At 43.0% G+C, this 18,670-nt stretch overlaps 1 protein-coding gene across 3 annotated transcripts in view; it reads right to left on the bottom strand.

The window, feature by feature from the left end:
• PALM2AKAP2 (PALM2 and AKAP2 fusion) overlaps nt 1–18,670 on the bottom strand; it is a 512,284-nt gene that overhangs the window by 271,932 nt on the left and 221,682 nt on the right. For all 3 annotated transcript variants that reach the window (XM_055579286.1, XM_055579284.1, XM_055579285.1), the window contains one exon: nt 12,320–12,450. In XM_055579286.1, coding sequence (XP_055435261.1) covers nt 12,320–12,450 — 131 coding nt within the window. The remainder of the gene's footprint in view (nt 1–12,319; nt 12,451–18,670) is intronic.

Below are 18,670 nucleotides of genomic sequence, written 5' to 3'. Positions count from 1 at the left end.
TAAGGATAGGAGGAAATTGAGACTACCTTAGTGACCAATAAGAAGGAAGCCAGCAGAGACGAAGAAGTAAGCAGGACCACTGCACATGCATGTACAGCTTATCTCTGTCTGAGGACATGAGCCAAGAGAGCAGGGAGGCTGGAGTCCGGCCCGGAGGCCTTTCTAAGTAGTGGCCTCAAGTGGAGCTGCATTTGCTAATTGGCACTGAAGAGTCATGTGATCCACCAATGGCCATGAATGCCACTGGTGATTAGAGACGCCCAGTCCTTCCAGCCAAATCTGGTTATGGTGGCAACCCTCATGCCACATACCATGGCAGTGCGTAAAATCCTTCCTCCGGGCACCCTGACTGGGGTGCCAGTCTGTGCTGGCAGCGATGTCCCTAACCTCACAGATATGCTCTGTGAACTGGCAATGTTCAAACATTATTCACTTTTTTCCTTTGCCTTTTCACATGGGAGGAAAAAACATGAGACTCCGACATCCCCGGAGTTTGTATTATTCCAACAAAGATTCTGTTTCAAAAGAGATCAAAAGCCTTAGCAGTGAGGAGAGGAGGGTGCTTTAAGTCAGCAGGGAGCACAGCGGTCTTGTCACTTTACATGAGGTTTTAGGTAAGTCATTCGGGGGCCTCTATTCCTTTATTTTTTAACTGCATTAAAGAAGATTTTGATATTCATAAAAATAAAGAGGAATACAGAATAATAATAAATGGAACACTCAAACAAAAAACGCGAAATAATAAAGACTAGGCTTCAAACGCACAGCAAACAATATAGGCTCTGAGGCAGACCATATTTCCTGAACAGTCCATAAAAGTCTCTTCCATCTCACACGCTCGTCAGCAATGTGACCTTGCCACTCCCACCAAGATGTGGATTCTCACTTCTCTTGCCTTGAATCTGAGTTGGCTTTGGTGGTGGAGGTAGTCACTAAGTCGTGTCTGACTCTTGAGACCCCATGGACTACAGCATGCCAGGCTCTTTTGTCCATGGGATTTCCCAGGCAAGAATACTGGAGTAAGTTGCTATTTCCTTCTCCAGAGGATCGTCCCAACCCAGAGAACAAACCTGTCTCCTGCATTGCAGGTGGATTCTTTACCAACTGAGCCACCAGGGAAAAAGCTTTAGTGTTTAAAGTTTTAGAGTTGGATTTAGTGGTTCAGTTGAAACCAGTAAGATGCAGTAGAAATGATGAGACCAGAGTTCTGAGGGGCCAGGATGGAAGAAGTCTTACAACTTCCTCCTGGCTCCCTTGGAAGAATATCTGCTCTCTAGACTAACCCCTTGTGGTGCTGCTTCTCAGAACCCAGCTGCCACGCAGGGAGACGGCTAGCCCTGTGGAAGGGCCACGGGGAAGTACAATGGATGTTAGTACCACCCAGGCTTTGAGGCATCCTAGTTCAGGCCCTCGGAGAAGGCAACGGCACCCCACTCCAGTACTCTTGCCTGGAAAATCCCAGGGACGGAGGAGCCTGGTGGGCTGCAGTCCATGGGGTCACTAACAGTCGGGCATGACTGAGTGACTTCACTTTCACTTTTCACTTTCATGCACTGGAGAAGGAACTGGCAACCCACTTCAGTGTTCTTGCCTGGAGAATCCCAGGGACGGGAAGCCTGGTTGGCGAAGCCTGGTTGGCTGCCGTCTATGGGGTCGCACAGAGTAGGACACGACTGAAGCGACTTAGCAGCAGCAGCAGTTCAGGCCCTAGACATGAGATGAAGGTGATTCCAGCACCCAGCCCCTTGAGTCATCCCCAGCCATGTGTGGCTGGGGTCCCAGCTGAGGTCCCACACTGTGAAGCACAGACAAGCCATTACTGCTGTTCTCTGCCCAAACTCCTGACTCAGAATCTGTGAGTACAATAAATCTTAATTCATCACATTGCAAGTATAATTGCACATGTGCTCCAAATGTTCTCAAAAATAACGATAGTTTCGCCAAGAAGGGATGGGAACAAGGATGTTGGCAAATCCCTCCTAATAAACATGGCCTAAAACCTAACTCATCCATTGCTGCATACCCTTTTTCTCTCACCTGTCCTGAAATTCCCATTCTCAAGGTTCACACCTTGGGTGAGAAATCTAAAGAACCCTTGGTGGCTGAAGTTGCTTTGGCTAGGGGCGGGGGGAGTAAGAAGAGAGGCATTTCTTCTAGTGTTCTCGCAAGTCTGTTGGGGAACTGGAACCCTAGACCAGGAGAGGGTTTGTGCAGCTTATCTCCCCTTTGTTGCCTTGGAGGGTTCAAGGCTTGGACCTGATCAGGGAAGAAACTAGAAAGGCCACGAGAGGCAGCCTTGCAGTGTTAAGTCTCAAGCAGCCTGGAGTCCCACTGCATTCTTCTCTGGGCCTGAGCAGTGAAAAAAGCATATCAAGCGGGGTTGTGCCCAAGAGATCGACGACGCTGCAGACTGTGCTGATGGAGGTGTCAGGTCAGCCTCCCTGCAGGTCTTCTCCCCATCAAAGCCTGCCTGGGTCCCCATGACCACATGACTACTGAACCTCAGCCATCAGACTTGACTGTAAGGCCCCCATGTTATAAGATCATAGACTGTCCTTGCTGGGAAGGACCTGGGAAGAGACCATCCATTGCCTTCAGAATGCACAACTGGTAAACAGTTGGTAAAGATCATGGAAGAGACTACCAACAGGACCACTGATGCTTTTGTTCCATTAAGAATTTAGAGGGGTTAGAAGTGATCACATTATAAGCTATTGGGGTAGAAAAATACCATTTTCAAAGCATTTGTAGAGAGGGAACTTAAGGCATGGCAATCATAGGGCAAAAATCTTGGGACCAGCTGCCAAGAAAGTTGAGTTTGCATAATTCCTTCGACTAGAGCAACTGTTCTAAGGACAGGAAAATGCAAGCAATCCCCCAATGTGACTTTTACATGGTCTCAGTGTATGGGTGGAATTCTCCCACTATTTTCATCATTCTGGGCACTTTAAACTCAATCTACCTAATCAATGAGGCAACTATAATGGACCCTATAAAACCTGAGTAAGGCAAGATGCTTGGGAACATCTAGCAGTAGGCTTTTCCACTACTGGCCACTAGGAAATTCACATGCAATGCAGATGTGCGTGAATGCAATTTCAGAGCGCTTCCTAAGCTGACCACAACTCAGAAGCCTCAAGATTTCAGAATCTTATAAAGAGGGACTCTCCTGGGGGCAGGGTAGGAACCTTAGAGCAGGGGGAAATTGCAAAGAATGTAACTTTCATCCCAAGGGAGGATTCTTTGCAATAATGAGCAGTTGTTTCAGTGTGGACTTCAGTGTTACTTTGTGAGGAAATGAGCTCCCTGTCACTTTCAGCCTCTGGGGAGAAACTGTCTACTGACTCCCACTCACTGGGTTCATTGCAAATTGTGAAGTATCAGATAAAAGCTGATTCAGGTAACAACACATCAGTTATGCATACTCCAAGATTCTGCAATTTCATGAGCTGTCATAAAATCACTGCCTTTGCAAAATCAGCACAGCATTGGATGCCAAAAACCAAACCAAAACAAAGGAAAAACCAACTATTTCTTTTTAACACAGAGCTGACTTTCATGGCGCAGCATTTGACATTTCTGTTTTCAATCAACTCAAAGCCTTTATGTCATTCTGCACTGAGAATCACTGTTATCTTCAAAAATCTTTTTAGGATTCTGTATTCTGAAGATGTTTGACAGGGTGATTTTTATTTCAGTATCAACACCTGTAACTCCAGGTTTTAGAACAGTGGTTATCAATTAGGGGATATTTTGAAGACATTTAGCCATGTCTGAAGACACTTCTGAGTGTCGTGCTTGGGGGTGTAGGGGTACTGCTCCTGGCATCTACTGGGTAGACATCAGGGATGCTGCTAAATATTCTGCAAGTCACACGACAGTCCCCCACAAAACAGAGAATTGTCTGGCCCCAAATGTCAATAGTGTTACTGTTGGAAACCCTCTCTAAAAGGATAGAGAAAATAATAACAATAGCACTATGCTTACTTTGGGCTTCCCTGGTGGCTCAGCTGGTAAAGAATCCACGTGCAGTGTGGGAGACCTGAGTTTGATCTCTGGGTTGGGAAGATCCCCTGGAAAAGGGAAAGGCTACCCACTCCAGTATTCTGGCCTAGAGAATTCCATGGACTGTATAGTTCATGGGGTCACAAAGAGTCGGACACAACTGAGCCACTTTCACTTTATGCTTTCTTCCTGACAGGCTGCTGCACGGTCCCTTCACACACGCACATGGTCTCTACACACGACAACTCTTCATGGTGGGCATCGCTATCCCCAGTGTATGGGTGGGAAAATTCAAGTCCAGAGAAGTTACAGGGCTTGTCCAAGATCAAACAACTTGTAAATGCAGAACTAGGGCTCAAACCAACTCCAAAGTCCAGATTCCTAATCACTACACTCTGCTGGGGGACCTTTGCATCACCACACATGGTTTCCAACAGAGATTAGGTTGTATACAACCAAGAAAGTGTCCTTGGGAGCCAAGGGCTTTGGAAGGCTACAATGGAACCTGTACTTCTTGAAAGAATCTGAATGGGCCAGCCTCCCCAGTCATGATGCTCACTCACAATGGATCCAAGCCCAGACTCTTCCAGGTCCTTGAGAAGGGAGAAGGAGTATGTCTATCTGTCCATCCACCTATACCATGAGGTAAACTTTGGTGTGATCTCAATCAATATCACAGGTCTCAAAGACTTTCAGCTTAAAATAACCACTTCTGTTGAAAATTTTGGAGTTAGGCAGAGCTGAAATCAAACACTGGCTCTTAATGGGGTCATTCTGGGCAGCAAGTCACTTTATCTCTCTTCTAAGATTCAGTTCTCCCAACTGTATAATGGGTATCATTATCATCACAACTATTTCATGAGAGTGTTCTGGGGATGAAATGAGAATATTAATGAATTCATGGAGGCCCCAAAGTTAGGTCAGTACCCAGGACAGAGGACAAGACCAATGCATATTAGACAATACAGTCCATTATATCATCATATGTTTTACAGTCTATACGGATATATTTTGAAAAGGATGGGAATCAGACCAGGGCTAGATGGCTGAATGCTCCCAGGAGTGCTTAGATGTGGAATGCCAATGTGGCATGCTCCATGCCATGCTGAGAAAGAACAGTGCATCATGGACTTAAAAATAGCAAGCACAAAGAACACACTGAATCTTGAGCAAGTATCCTTTGTGATTCTAACGAACATTTCTGCGGTTGCCTTTTCTAGTACAGCTATTTGTGGGTGACTGTCATCTCTCTGGTTGCCAAAATCCCATAATATAACACACACATGCTTATGCCTGATGTCGCCAGTCTTCTGCTTTGAGTGCCTCAAGAATGTGGAAAATTAAGTGAATTCTGGTATCCATCAGAGACTAATGTAGGCACTCGAAGAATCTCGAGTCAGAAATAGAAATGAACCAGGCCACTTGCGTCTTGAATTTTATTTCTAAAAAGTTGTATGACCCTCTACAGGTTAGCAATTGAGACTTGAATCTTTTATTTAGTGAATATTTTGATGTCACATATTTTAGAACTGATGGCTGTTGAGATGAAATTAGTCACCTCTGGGATGAGTCAGTTACACGTGGAGCTTTTGTTTCCTGAGAATTTAGCCTCTTTCCCCAATTCTGGCCTGTCTCCAAAACTACTTCCTTCTACAATAGTGATATTAATATTTCACTGCACAGGTACATTTGTTTAGGAGGGATTTTTGGCCAACCTCCCAAATTAGAGGATCTCAGAATACCATAGCTGAAAGATCCCGAGAGACCTCCCACTGAAAACACGAGGGAACCGCGACCAGAGAGGATGAGAGATTTACCGCAAGTGACACAACGAATTGGCTGCAGAGCTGGAATCAGCACCTTGGCTTTGGCAGTTTCTTACTTTTTCATTTACCACTGCATGAGGTTTCTCATCTTCTTCGGGGGTAATTCTAAGGTGAGTGGACAAATTTTCTCTATATATCTCACTAATGAAAGAAACGTAACATTATATTTCAAACACTTAAATAAAACTTGGTTAAACAAGAAAGAATCTTAGGTGGAAAACCACAAGGCAAGTGACAAGACTTGTTGATTGGAGCAGATGTGAAATAGACAGAGCTGGTGTGGCTTTACCTACCTAAAATGTCCAAAAGCATTGATGAGAAACCCACTTGTGGCCCCCAGGGACCCATCACCTCCAGTGACGGCATAGACAATGGTGGGTGATGGGCCCAAGCCAGAAACAATCCTTTGGGCTTTCTCAATATGGAACTTCAAAGGAAAAGCAGACAGAAGATATGATATTCAAATTTTTAAAAAAGAGTACAGCGTTTTCTTTCAACGATTCCAACTTTTTTTTTTTTAACCCTGTTTTGCTCCTGGTTTCTAGTGAGCTGAGAATACAACCAATAGACTGACTGGGCCATCCCAACACTACCTCATGAAAAGCTGTGCAAGAGAATTTGACAATCAATATATCCATTATACTGACCAGTTCTCATCATCTTTCCCTGTCACCTTGATGTCATCACTTCAAGGCTATTGTGCTGTTAATTTTAGCCAGAAACCTTTGAAAATTGGTAGAATTTTCTGGCCTATGTGAAAGTAGCCATCTTTCCTGGTCTGTATCAATTTGCATTTGGTGAACCAAGGCTTCCCTGGTGGCTCAGGTGGTAAAGAATCTGCCTGCCATGCAGGAGACCTGGGTTCAATCCCTGGGTCGGGAAGATCCCCTGGAGAAGGGAATGGAAACTCACTCCAGTATTCTGCCTGGAGAATTCCATGAACAGAGGAGCCTGGAGGGCTACAGTCCACGGGGTCACAGAGAGTCAGGCACAACTGATGACAAACACTTTCACTTCAAACCGAGGCTGTTTCTAATCAAGTTCAGATGAAAGCGTTGCTCCACCATGGGGCCTATGGGGGAGAGACCTCAGCCCAGTGCCAGAGAGACAGCTTTATTCCCACCTATTCCCAGGTGGTGCTAGTGGTAAAGAACCCGCCTGCCAATGCAGGTAGACGTAAGAGACAGGGCTTCGACCCCTGGGTGGTCAAGATCCCCTAGAGGAGGGCACGATAACCCACTCCAGTACTCTTGCCTGGAGACTCCCATGGACAGAGGGGCCTGGCAGGCTACAGCCCAGAGGGTCACACAGAATAGGACACAACTAAATGGCACCCCACGCCAGTACTCTTGCCTGGAAAACCCCATGGATGGAGGAGCCTGGTGGGCTGCAGTCTATGGGGTTGCAAAGAGTCGGACACGACTGAGTGACTTCACTTTCACTTTTCACTTTCATGCACTGGAGAAGGAAATGGCAACCCACTCCAGTGTTCTTGCCTGGAGAATCCCAGGGACGGGGGAGCCTGGTGGGCTGCCATCTCTGGGGTCACACAGAGTTGGACACGGCTGAAGCGACTTAGCAGTAGCAGCAGCAAAACAACTTAGCACGCACGCACGCACAGAAGTCCCAAAGCAGGGTTCAAATTTCCCTGAGTCAAAGCCTTCAAATCAGTCTGAAATCAAGGGTCAGGGTTGTCCTTTATGTGTTTGGATGAAATCAATTTTCTTACAAACACTGTTTACTTCTCACTTCCCTTAGGGGTTTATAGGAATTAAAATGGGATTTCACTTATGAGCTATGCTTTTTACCATTTTAGAAATTGTTTTTGAACCTGACCACGCAAAAGAAGTACCTGGAGCGGTGTTTGAAAAACATAAATTACAGGACTCCTCACCTTGGCTCCCTTGTGGCGCAGCTGGTAAGGAATCGGCCTGCAGTGCGGGAGACCTGGGTTTGATCCCTGGGTTGGGAAGATCCCCTGGAGCAGGGAAAGGTACCCAGTCCAGTATTCTGGCCTGGAGAATGCCATGGACTATGATCCATGGAGTCACAAAGAGTCAGACACCGCTGAGCAACTTTCTCTTTCACTGTCACCGTGGTCACTGAATCCAAATTTCCTGGAATGAGACCTGGGCATTTATATTTTTAAAAAGCTTCCCAGGTGATTCTAATGCCTAGATTTAATAATTTGGTTACATTTTGCCCTCCCTCCCTCTCTCCTTCCCTCTGTTTTTCCTGTCTTCTTTGTGGACTGCCCTCAAGACCTAAGCAGCACAAATTATAGTTTTAAAAGACAGACAACATTCTTAGTTCCAAGTCACCACCAATTTACAAATAACATTTTGGAAGAAAACATGTCTGTTAACCTGGAACTGCCTGTATGGTTACTGGCACTGCAAAGGGTTTTCAAATCAGAATTAGAAATGTGGTTATGTTCTTTCCTCTTGAAGATATATCTAGTGAAACAGACATATGTCTAAGTACAAGTTCTCATGCTTTATTTTAAGTCTTTATCATATTCAGAATGGCCCAGACATAAGAATTCAGATGTGACCTAAATTCTACATACACATCAAGTTCTGAGTTAGGTTGCTACCATTCTCTTCTCTTGTTCTAAACTAACGGAGCCTGATTTCCCTTCATCTTTCCTTGTAGGCATCCTCTACTGCTCCATCAGGTTCTTCAAGCTACTCCGAAATCACCAAGAGGAACTAACACACCTTCAGAGCACAAATGTACTAATATACTTTATTATATTCATATTATTATTATGTATTAATTCAATTTGAAAGGAATTCATAGATCTCTTTAGGAAAATCTAATTTGTTGCTAGGGGTGAACTTAGACGAGTGGACCCAAATGTTAAGATCTACAAATTAATGTTCTGTTTCAAACAAAGAAACTTTCCTTTAGAATTCCTTTATTTAGTGGTTCTGCAGAGTTTCCAGGATTCCTATTATGTAAAGATCAGATCTGACTTCAAAGCCACTCATATTTTCCTTTATTCTCTTCTTCCTTTTCCTCTGAATTCCTGAGTTATTTTAGTTCATCCCCTTTCACATTCATTTGCTTTTCTGTACTTTTCCTCCTGCTGACCAGTTTTCCCTCATGTTTGCAGTTTTCAATGAAATAATCACGCTTCTGGAAGATTTCAGGATGAGTCCACATTTTCACCCTTTCCTGTATCTGTACTCTACTATATCTGTATCTGTACTCTTCTACTAAAGGCTGACTGTCCATCTCTTCCCCTGGATTTGGGGATGAGCCATCCACCCATCTTAGCTAATGGCTCGCGGGCAGTTCTGAGCCTATGCATTATGCCTGTTCAGCCCCTCTGCACCTCTGCCATTCCCATAAAAGGGAATTGTCATGATTAGTTCATTCGTGCAGGGAAAGTATGAGCAGACTCATCCAACCTACAGCTTAGAGTCACTTAGCCAAACTCAGCTAAAATGAGCAAAGCCAGGCTACCCAATCCACACAGACTCTGTAAACCTGGAGGATGCTTCAGTTTACAGTGAGCCTTTAATGCAGTTCCAGGGATTAAGAATGTGAGAGAGAACCAGTGTTTGACTTCAGGGAAGTGTCAGGTGACTGAACATCCTTTAAGGGAGGAGTGGGGAAAAAGCGCTTTTCTTTCTTCCCTTGGGACTGGAGCTTAGCGATGCTAAACACCACAGAAGACAGAAGATGTAAGGAAGATGAAGGGAAGCAGAAACTGACATCTAGGGTAGGGAGAAGCTCCTCCCACAAGAGGCCCTAAGGAGGAAATGATGCACTGGCAGCCCAGCTCCTACAGAAAAGCAGCTCCAAGGACCACAGCTCATCCCCCAGTGAATGGCCAGTGCCCATCTGGCTGATGTCCAGCAAAGCCATGATTGTGGCGGAAAGAAATAGCCCTGAATCTAGGCCTAAGCACCCCACTCCTAGCCCCTTAGTCTGTTAGGATTTCTTTCCTTCTGGCTTGGGAATCTCTCTCTCAAATGGCCTCCAGGAGATTGCACGCATTGAATGAGCTCTTTCCTCTACTTATTCAAAAAATGAAAAGAGATTTTCTTTATTTTTTTGGAATATGGTCTTGCCCACCTGAGCCACAAACCAGCCCCTCACTCTTATATCTCGGTCCAATGATTAATTTAGCCAAAACTGAGTCTTGATTTAAGACTCTACTTCCACCTGTTATGGCTCATCTGACAGGTGAGAGTTACTACCTACTGGGCCAGAACAATAATATATTTGTATTTAAGTCAAAGTGAAACTGCCAATGTGGCTGAAGACCACGTTTTCTGATGCCAATTAAGAAAACTAGAAAAGCTTATAGAACTAGTTTTATCCTACTTTCCAAATCCTGTCTGCCTTCCATCTGTAACAACACCTACTACATGACATGAATGTACATGACGGGCTCAGTGAGAAAAGACATCCGGGTTTTAAAAAACGATTTTTAAATCAGATTTTCTGCCCATCTGTGTGTACCCGGTCTCCCTCCACTTCAGAGGGGGCCTGCAATTTTCATCTCTGTTTCTTCATCCTGCCTGGAACTCCTCAGGAATATAATGCTGTCCCATGTGAGCCCGAACCACAGTTCTTGCTGTGACTAGGCTGTGCCCAAGTCACTGGTTCCTAGGGTTTTGCTAGCTTGGACTGGAGAGTAGCTCCCCAGGCTCCCTCTGCCAGGCAGGTCCCCTGATGCCTGGTGCACCCAGCCCCAGTCTTTTCATTCGGCAAACAGCTATGGGGCATCTACTTGGTGCCAGACCCATCTGTCCTGATTACGTGAAACCAGCAAGAAAGAGACAGGAAATGGACTAGAGCTTTTAAGGAGAGTAAAGACAAAGAGATGCTATATGGTCTCAACTGTTATTGCAACTGAAAGCACCATGGACTTGCCACTTTGAGACTTAAAAACAACCTCCTACAAAACCATTTCTCAAAAGAAAAAAAAAATTCTCAGAGCTGTCTTTTCCTCTCTAACTTACTGTCGCTGTTTCCCATTATCCTTGGCTCCCTCATCTTGTCTAAGATGCAGCAAGCTGAGCCACTTTTGAGGAGAGGCAATCCCCAAAGCTCAGGACTCTGAGCCACTCATTCTGCACCCTCCTCTTTCTGTCTTTTGGGCTTCTAACATGAAGAAATCCCTTTTTTACCCTGGGATCCTGCAGGTACTTATCCTCACAAGCTTGAGGTCAGCATTCACATAATTAAAATTTCTTCTTATGATATATATATATAAATAATTGGGTTGGTCAAAAAGTTCATTCATATTTTTCTGTAACATCTTATAGCAAAACCCAAATGAATTTTTCAGCCAATCCTACACATACACACAGAGACATATATATATATGTTAATATATAATTTAGCCTTTCCAATATTAAATATATGTATACATATATCACTTAGCTTTTATCCTTTATATTTTAAGAAAAATGTGCTTGTGTATGTATATGTATGTAGACACACACACACACACACATCTCATATAAACTTTTTCTTAGCAGGTTTCCCCTACAAGCAAAGCTTGGCCAAGCTGCTCCAAGAACTCTGTAAGGGGCCTTAGGGATCAAGTAAAGCAGGGACAAGGCCTTGGGACCTTACAGTCAGTCTGCTTTTCCCTTTGGTGATGCTATTGGGGTCCCCAAGGTATTCTCACCAGCTTCATTCAATCTTGGGTACAGACGACTGGAGGCAAGTTAGCTATTACTCTTTGTATTTTAAAAAGAGTTCAAAACCCCAGGAGAAAGAGAAGACACTCTCCAGGGTGAGATATCTGGCAGAATTTGGGGGATGAGGTGGAGATGGAGATTTTGTTCTAAAGCAACTCCACTCACCATCTTCCGCACCATCTCACATCTCTGGCTGGGTGTCCTGGGACCTGCTGTGGCTACAAATCCCAAATGGAAACATATATTTGTTTTGCTTCTGTATGAGTCTGGCTAGACACTGGACATACAGGAAGGTCACTTATCTCCTAGACTGAAATGTTCAGAACCTGCTTGAGGACCACAGAGCACCCTCTGAGCATTATACTTTGTGAATCTTTTAGAGCACAGGCACACAGCCTTCAGAGGGACCGTCAGTTTCAATTCCAAGACCCTTGGCTATAGATTTCCCACTTCAAGTTGCTCAAAGGTAGTAAATTTGGCAACAGACTAAGCGCTAACAGCCTGAGTTCAAGAAGGAAAAAGGCAAGAGCTGACAGAACTCAAAAGGGGGACATTTAGTGAAGGGGCAAGCTGCTCATCACATTAGTTGGTCCATGAAGACACCACTATACTATGTGACAGCCCAATACAATACTTAGTCCTCAGAGTAAAAATTCTGGATCATCTGGGAAAGTTTCAGTGGAAACAGTGTACATACTCTGTTTAGGAAGATAATTCTAAGGCGCTGGGGAAAGGTGATGGCATGCAGAAACACCTAGAGGAGAATGGCAGTTGCTGCATCGTAAAGCCACAGCATGTGGCCCTGGACTGGAAACCACCTACCTCTGAATGTTATCTTCAAGCTGTTTGACTCTGAACTCATCCTCCTCAGACTGCCGCCTCCTGGCTTCCTCTTCTTCCGCGGTTCCAGCAGGTATGCCCTGCAGCAGCCATTTTTCTCGAAGTACTTTAGACTGTGGGAATGAGCAAAGAGAGCAGACTGACGATACCTCTCAGTTCACACCGTCCTCTCCCTCCAAGGCCCCTCTGTTTTAGCTTTGCCCCTCATCAGTGGTCCCCTACTTGCTCCTACCCTATGTCCAGAGAGCCACCAGAAGGATTGATTCCCATATTTTCTATGATTAAAAAATTTGAAAACATACAGAACAGAAAAAACTAGATGATGCATTCCTATGTAATTTCATGTGCATTTCACAATTATAAACATTTTGTCATATTTCCCCATATATTCTTCCCACAGAAGCATTTTAAAGTAAATAACCAATATCAGGACATGGGATTCCATGGCTCCTCTGTCCAGGAAATTCTCCAGGCAAGAAAATACTGGAGTAGGTTACCATTTCCTCCTTCAGGGGATCTTCCCAACTCAGGGATTGAGCCTGGGTCTACTGCATTGCAGGTGGATTCTTCACTGTCTGAGCCACCAGGGAAGCCCTTCCCACTGAAGCCTCTTAAAGTAAATAACCAACATCAGGACATTTCACCCATAAATATTTCAGTATGAGTCTCTAAAAAATAAGGACATTTTCTATGCAACTGCAGATTGATTATAAAATTTCCCAAGATCACTTAATATCCAGTCCATCTTAATGTGTTCTTTTTAAAAGATTAAAAAGTATTGTTAAAAAGTACTTAAAATTTATGGGGCATTGTTTAATAATATAAAATCAGGTGTGAAAGCTTGTGGTACAATTTGTGTATGTTGGTGGCTCTCTTGCCGGCTGAGTTGTGTCCCCCTAGTGGGCTGCCATCTATGGGGTCGCACAGAGTCGGACACGACTGATGCGACTTAGCAGCAGCAGCAGGGGAGAGGAAGAGGGGATCTAACAGAATGAGATAGTGAGCCGGTCTCAGGGAACTCAGCTTCCCAAAGGTGTTCTGACATTACAAGTTCCTTTACACCATGTACCCTGCCTGCCTGGTCAATATTTTCAAATTTGAACTTGGCTTTTCATACAGACTAAAAACCAAGAAAAGTCTAAAAACAGTTTGAATGGTTCACAATTGTGAGAGACACAATCGTAATGTCTTTGCAAGCAAGGCTCCTGATACCTTCAGGCTTCTCAGCAAATGACCCTGGAGTGTTGATCATAAATATCTCACAAGGTCACAAGTCTGTCTTTGATTTGTTTTTTTTCAGTCTTCTGGAGAAAAAAGGCTGTGGTTTTTTAAATATAAAAAACATGGTTTTTCATAGCTTGGATTTAGAAGAAAACTCTAGTCAGTGTACCTGCTCATGAATAAATAATTCAAAGGCAGCTTACGTACTGAAGATGTGGTTATGAGAAACTGGATTCTGACCCTGCTGATGTATCATACAAACCTTTATAAGTGTGACAGTCCCAGAAGGATTCACATGGCAATCTGTACTGAGGGCTTGCTATTGCTGGGACCTTGACATGACAGATGAAATAGACAAATCTCAGGCAATTCAACCAAGGGGCAAAGGGAATATTAAATTCAGTCTGTCTGGTACAATCCAATAGTTGATTTACTGTTTTAAACTCACATGATCACGAGTTACATAATAAAAACAATAAAAATAAGTAATTGTGTCCATAGAGTTAAAAGCCAAGACAATTTTTCAAAGGAAGAAGAGTGATGGCTCTTGCTGCATGAAATATTATGAAATATATTAAATGGCTAGAGGGATTCAGGAGAATGAAATTAGCACAGGAATGGCAGATTAATGGAATAAAAAGAATCTATAAATGGCAGACTTGAATGTAAGTGAGAAATACATATATGACAAAGAAGACATTTAAATCTGTGGGGAAAAGGATGAATTAATCGATAAATCATGTTGAGGCAACTGCCTCACCATCAGGGAAAAGTAAAGTTATTCCTACCTTATTTCTTATAGGAAAATATATGCTAGATTTTAGTCAACAAACTACTGAAGTAGAAGAAACATCATAGATTAAGTGTTCAAGATGAAGATGTTCTTTCCAAGGATGACATCAAGGTCAGAAATTGTAAAGTGAATGTTAGATGTGAGTTCATACAAATTATAAAGTTTTGTAGAAGAACTTCAAAGAACCATATACAAAAATCAAAAGGGAGATCAAAGTTAGTGAATTCTGCATACTAATGTTAATGTAATTTCATTTTACTCACAGGCTGATGAGGCCTATAGTAAGGGCTCCATTATCTTACTCTATAAAAATATATTGGATCATATCTGGGTGGTGAGTGGACAATTGATAAGTTTTTGCTTTATATTTTCCTGTACTTTTAAATTTCACTCTTGAAATGATTACACACTTCTTATTTTACAATCAGGAAAAAGAATATATCTATTAAAATTGCTTGCTGGTCCCATACATGAGCATTTCTTAGAAATTCTTAAGCACAAATATTAGATACTCAATATATCTAAGGATCTTACAAAAAGAAATCTGAGTTTAATTTGACCAGGACCTCAAGATACCCAGAGGTTTCCTAATCACTGGGTGTAGCAGCTAATATTTCAACACCTCCTTCATCGCCTTATAGAATTTGCTTGTCATTCACATAAAAAGTAATGATATTTCATTTTGTGGTGCTACTATATAGCCCTATTGCAATTAATAAGTATATTAATCAAATATACAAGTATCAACATGATTGCCTTACATTCTATTTATTTGCTTTGACAAGAGACCAGTGAATGTCTAAATAATTCATATTTCATGGCATAAGAATAAGCATCCAAAGACTTTGATAATGAGAATTATATCTTAATAAAAATGAAATCAAATTCTAATGTTTTTCCATTTAAATTTGCACTGATTATTTTTTTCTCCCTAAGAGCACATCTGGGATTTTGAAAAATGGTAAAATAAATAGTAATTACTGACCTATTTTCTACTTCAAGAAACTACCAATCATCACTGCAGCATATCTCCATGTGGTCCAAACTTTCCAGAGCCCATGAAAATATATTTAGAGTAAAAGAGACACTGAGGAGCATGATTGACGTCTCTCTAGACAAATTATTTCATTTGAAGAAAACAGTCTCCTGGAGAAAGCATGATTATGGAGACAGTCCTGGGGTTCAACTGGGCTCCCCCATTTAGAGTTTCTACGTTCTTGGGCAAACTACTTGATCTCACCAGTTTGTTTTCTCACATAACCCAGGGGGAGTAGTATCTACTTTGGTGTCATTATTGAGGGGATATATTTAAAGTATCACACACACATTAGGCACTGAAAAAGACTCTTGAGAGTCCCTTGGACTGCAAGGAGATCCAACCAGTTCATCCTAAAGGAGATCAGTCCTGGGTGTTCATTGGAAGGACCGATGCTGAAGCTGAAACTCCAATACTTTGGCCACCTCATGTGAAGAGATGACTCATTGGAAAAGACCCTGATGCTGGGAGGGATTGGGTGCAGGAGGAGAAGGGGACAACAGAGGATAAGATGGCTGGATGGCATCACCAACTCGATGGACATGAGTTTGAGTGAACTCCGGGAGTTGGTGAAGGACAGGGAGGCCTGGAGTGCTGTGATTTATGGGGTTGCAAAGAGTCGGACACAACTGAGAGACTGAACTGAACTGATTATTATTTTTTTTTTAATCTTTATTGAATTTGTTACAATATTGCTTTTTTTTTTATGCTTTTTTTTTTTTTTTCTGGCCTTGAGACATGTGGAATCCTAGCTCCCTGACCAGGAATCAAACCTGCACTCCTGCCTTAGAAGGTAAAGTCTTAAAGACTGGACTACCAGGTAAGTCCCATTGATGACGGACAAAGGGATGACATGGCTGCTGTGTTGCCACCAGGGTGCTGGCTGGGTCTCCACCAAGAGCCCAGGGGGAACTATAACCTCAATGAATGTACTACCATTCAGAGGTGAGGCTGCCAAGCTCCAAAATGAATGATCACAGGGAAGATGACTCATGCTATTTAAGGTCAGTCCACAGTTAACTGATTTAAAGTAGAAGCTATTCCTTTCTGGTGTCTGCAATGATCATATGTCTCAGTCAGGCACCACCTTCCTTGTAGTAAAATAACTCTATCATTTTGGGGAGGATGGACTGGGAACAAAGAGAGGCGGTCATGAAGGAGTTCCACCTGTGTTGCAGCAAGGCTAGCGACTGTCCTCACCCAATCTCACCAGGGCAGAGAAACTCGGGACCTCCCAGAGCTGGCATCTCTCTCCAGTGTAACACCTGATAAACCACATTGGAGATCTCTGAGCTTTCTTTTTTTGTTGGTCAAGGCTCACTAGTAAGCCTTTCCTAGTAAGATAAAATTATAGTGCATTGGTCTCCATTTATTAAATTTTCATCATTTCAAATCCTTTTTCCCCAGATATAGGAAGGTAACCTTGGTGAAAGTGCCATGTGCTTCCTCAAATAGTCAATCTCATCAACTGTGTGAAAATTTTACCAGGATAACCATAGAGAACTATCTTATTCCCTTGTCTCCAAGTCTTTGAAGGAATCTCACTGCTTTCCTATGCAATACTAAGTCATTTGTACTGTTATTTTTATTGACTGGATGAATGGGTGGATGGATGGCGGACAGATGAAATATGAAATAAACACTGTAACATTGGACTGGATCAGCAATGAATGAATCCTTGGTATCTTATTTGACACCCAGAAAGATGAGAAGTGAGACAAAAGAATCTTGATCTTCTGACATATGTTTATTGCCTGACTTTTGATTCAACGAATGCAGATACAAAGAACTTCACTGAGCTGAAAGAGGAGAGAATCTGTCTAGTCAAAAACATCCTCTCATTCTTTCAGTATTCTTATTCAAAAGTTCACCTTTTAAGCAAGAATTCACTGAGGTTTAGTACATTTTGGTTTCTTATCAGGAGTGAATTGACTGTACTTTGAGCCAGAGACCCAGCTCTGTCCAGATTGACCTTGAACAATTCACTTGGTTCTGTGAAGTAAGCTTAAGCCACACCTTCTGTAAAAAGAAGATGCTAACTTCGGCCCCCAGTCCTCCCTGAGGAACATGGTCAGGAAAGAACAGTGGCATACAGCACAGATGCAAAGCTTCCTACAAGGAAAGGTCCATAAATGGATTTACATGATAAGCAGTAAGAGAGAAAAAGGCAATTTTCACTACTGTGCTGCTTTCTTTCCTTTTAAACACCTTTCTCTAGTTCAAGTTAACGGTGAACTGATAAATATGGGAAGCAGATTTAGGTCATGTTGCTATTTAAAATCATGTTGCTGATGATTTCATTCTGAGGATTCATTTAGCACAACCCTGTCTTCTAGAAAAGAATGGGAAATGCAACTGTAAAGGTTCCTCTTGCTAAAAAAAAAAGTCCAAATAATCCACATCTAGCATCACCCTGAGAGTCAGCCCCACCTTCCCAACTAGCCCTCTAAGCGATCCAGTTTCTCTACGTGCAATGTCACGGCAACTTGGGGTGAGCAGGAGAAGCCTTTTCTCAAAAAGCCAGGGGCAGTGAAAAGCCAGCAGCACCGCCCCGCTGGCCACTGGTCACACTATTCTCTGAGCCTGCAGAAAGCAACATTCTGCAGCCGGTGGAGTCCCTGTGACGGTGATAGAGCTTTCTCCTGGGCTGCCATCAATTATAATGCTTAAGTGCATTCTGTTTTAAAGAAAAATAAATAAATAAACATCTCTCTCTTCCCTGTGGTGCAATGAAAACCAACCAAGTCAAATCATTTCAATACTATCTTTTGAGAGTGCTCTAACAGGACACTTTGAAAACTATTAAAGTAGAAATAAAACACATACATAATCTGGCATGCACAGCATTGCTTTTTTATCAGACCACACTGCTCTGATCTCCCTCTCCTCCATATCAAGAAAGAAAAGATTGATATTTTGAATTTAATAAAGAGCACTATGTTAAATGTATCACCTCTGCACGCATGCACACACACATACCGCACCTATGGATTACAGATATAGCCCTGGAACTCTGCCTCACTCACCATGTGGAAATTCTCCTCCAATTTCTATATATAACCACCACAGTTCAGAGGCACACCCCACCCCCTAAACCGGTCCACAGGCACCCTATCATCTCATCAGGCTTGCAGAAATTGGAAGGCTGTGTAACAATGCCCTGAATTTGAGAAATTCACAAGAACAGCCCAGGGATGGTTTCCTGACTGAATGAAAAAGGGCTGGTGCAGCCCTCGGCAGTGCCTTCACCCAGGGCAGGCTCTGCCCAGCTCCCTGGCGTGTG

The sequence above is a fragment of the Bubalus kerabau genome, chromosome 4 (assembly GCF_029407905.1).
Source record: "Bubalus kerabau isolate K-KA32 ecotype Philippines breed swamp buffalo chromosome 4, PCC_UOA_SB_1v2, whole genome shotgun sequence".
Lineage (NCBI taxonomy): Eukaryota > Metazoa > Chordata > Mammalia > Artiodactyla > Bovidae > Bubalus > Bubalus kerabau.
The sequence above is the reverse complement of the archived record's forward strand: the minus strand, read 5'-3'. Positions and strand labels throughout refer to the sequence as shown.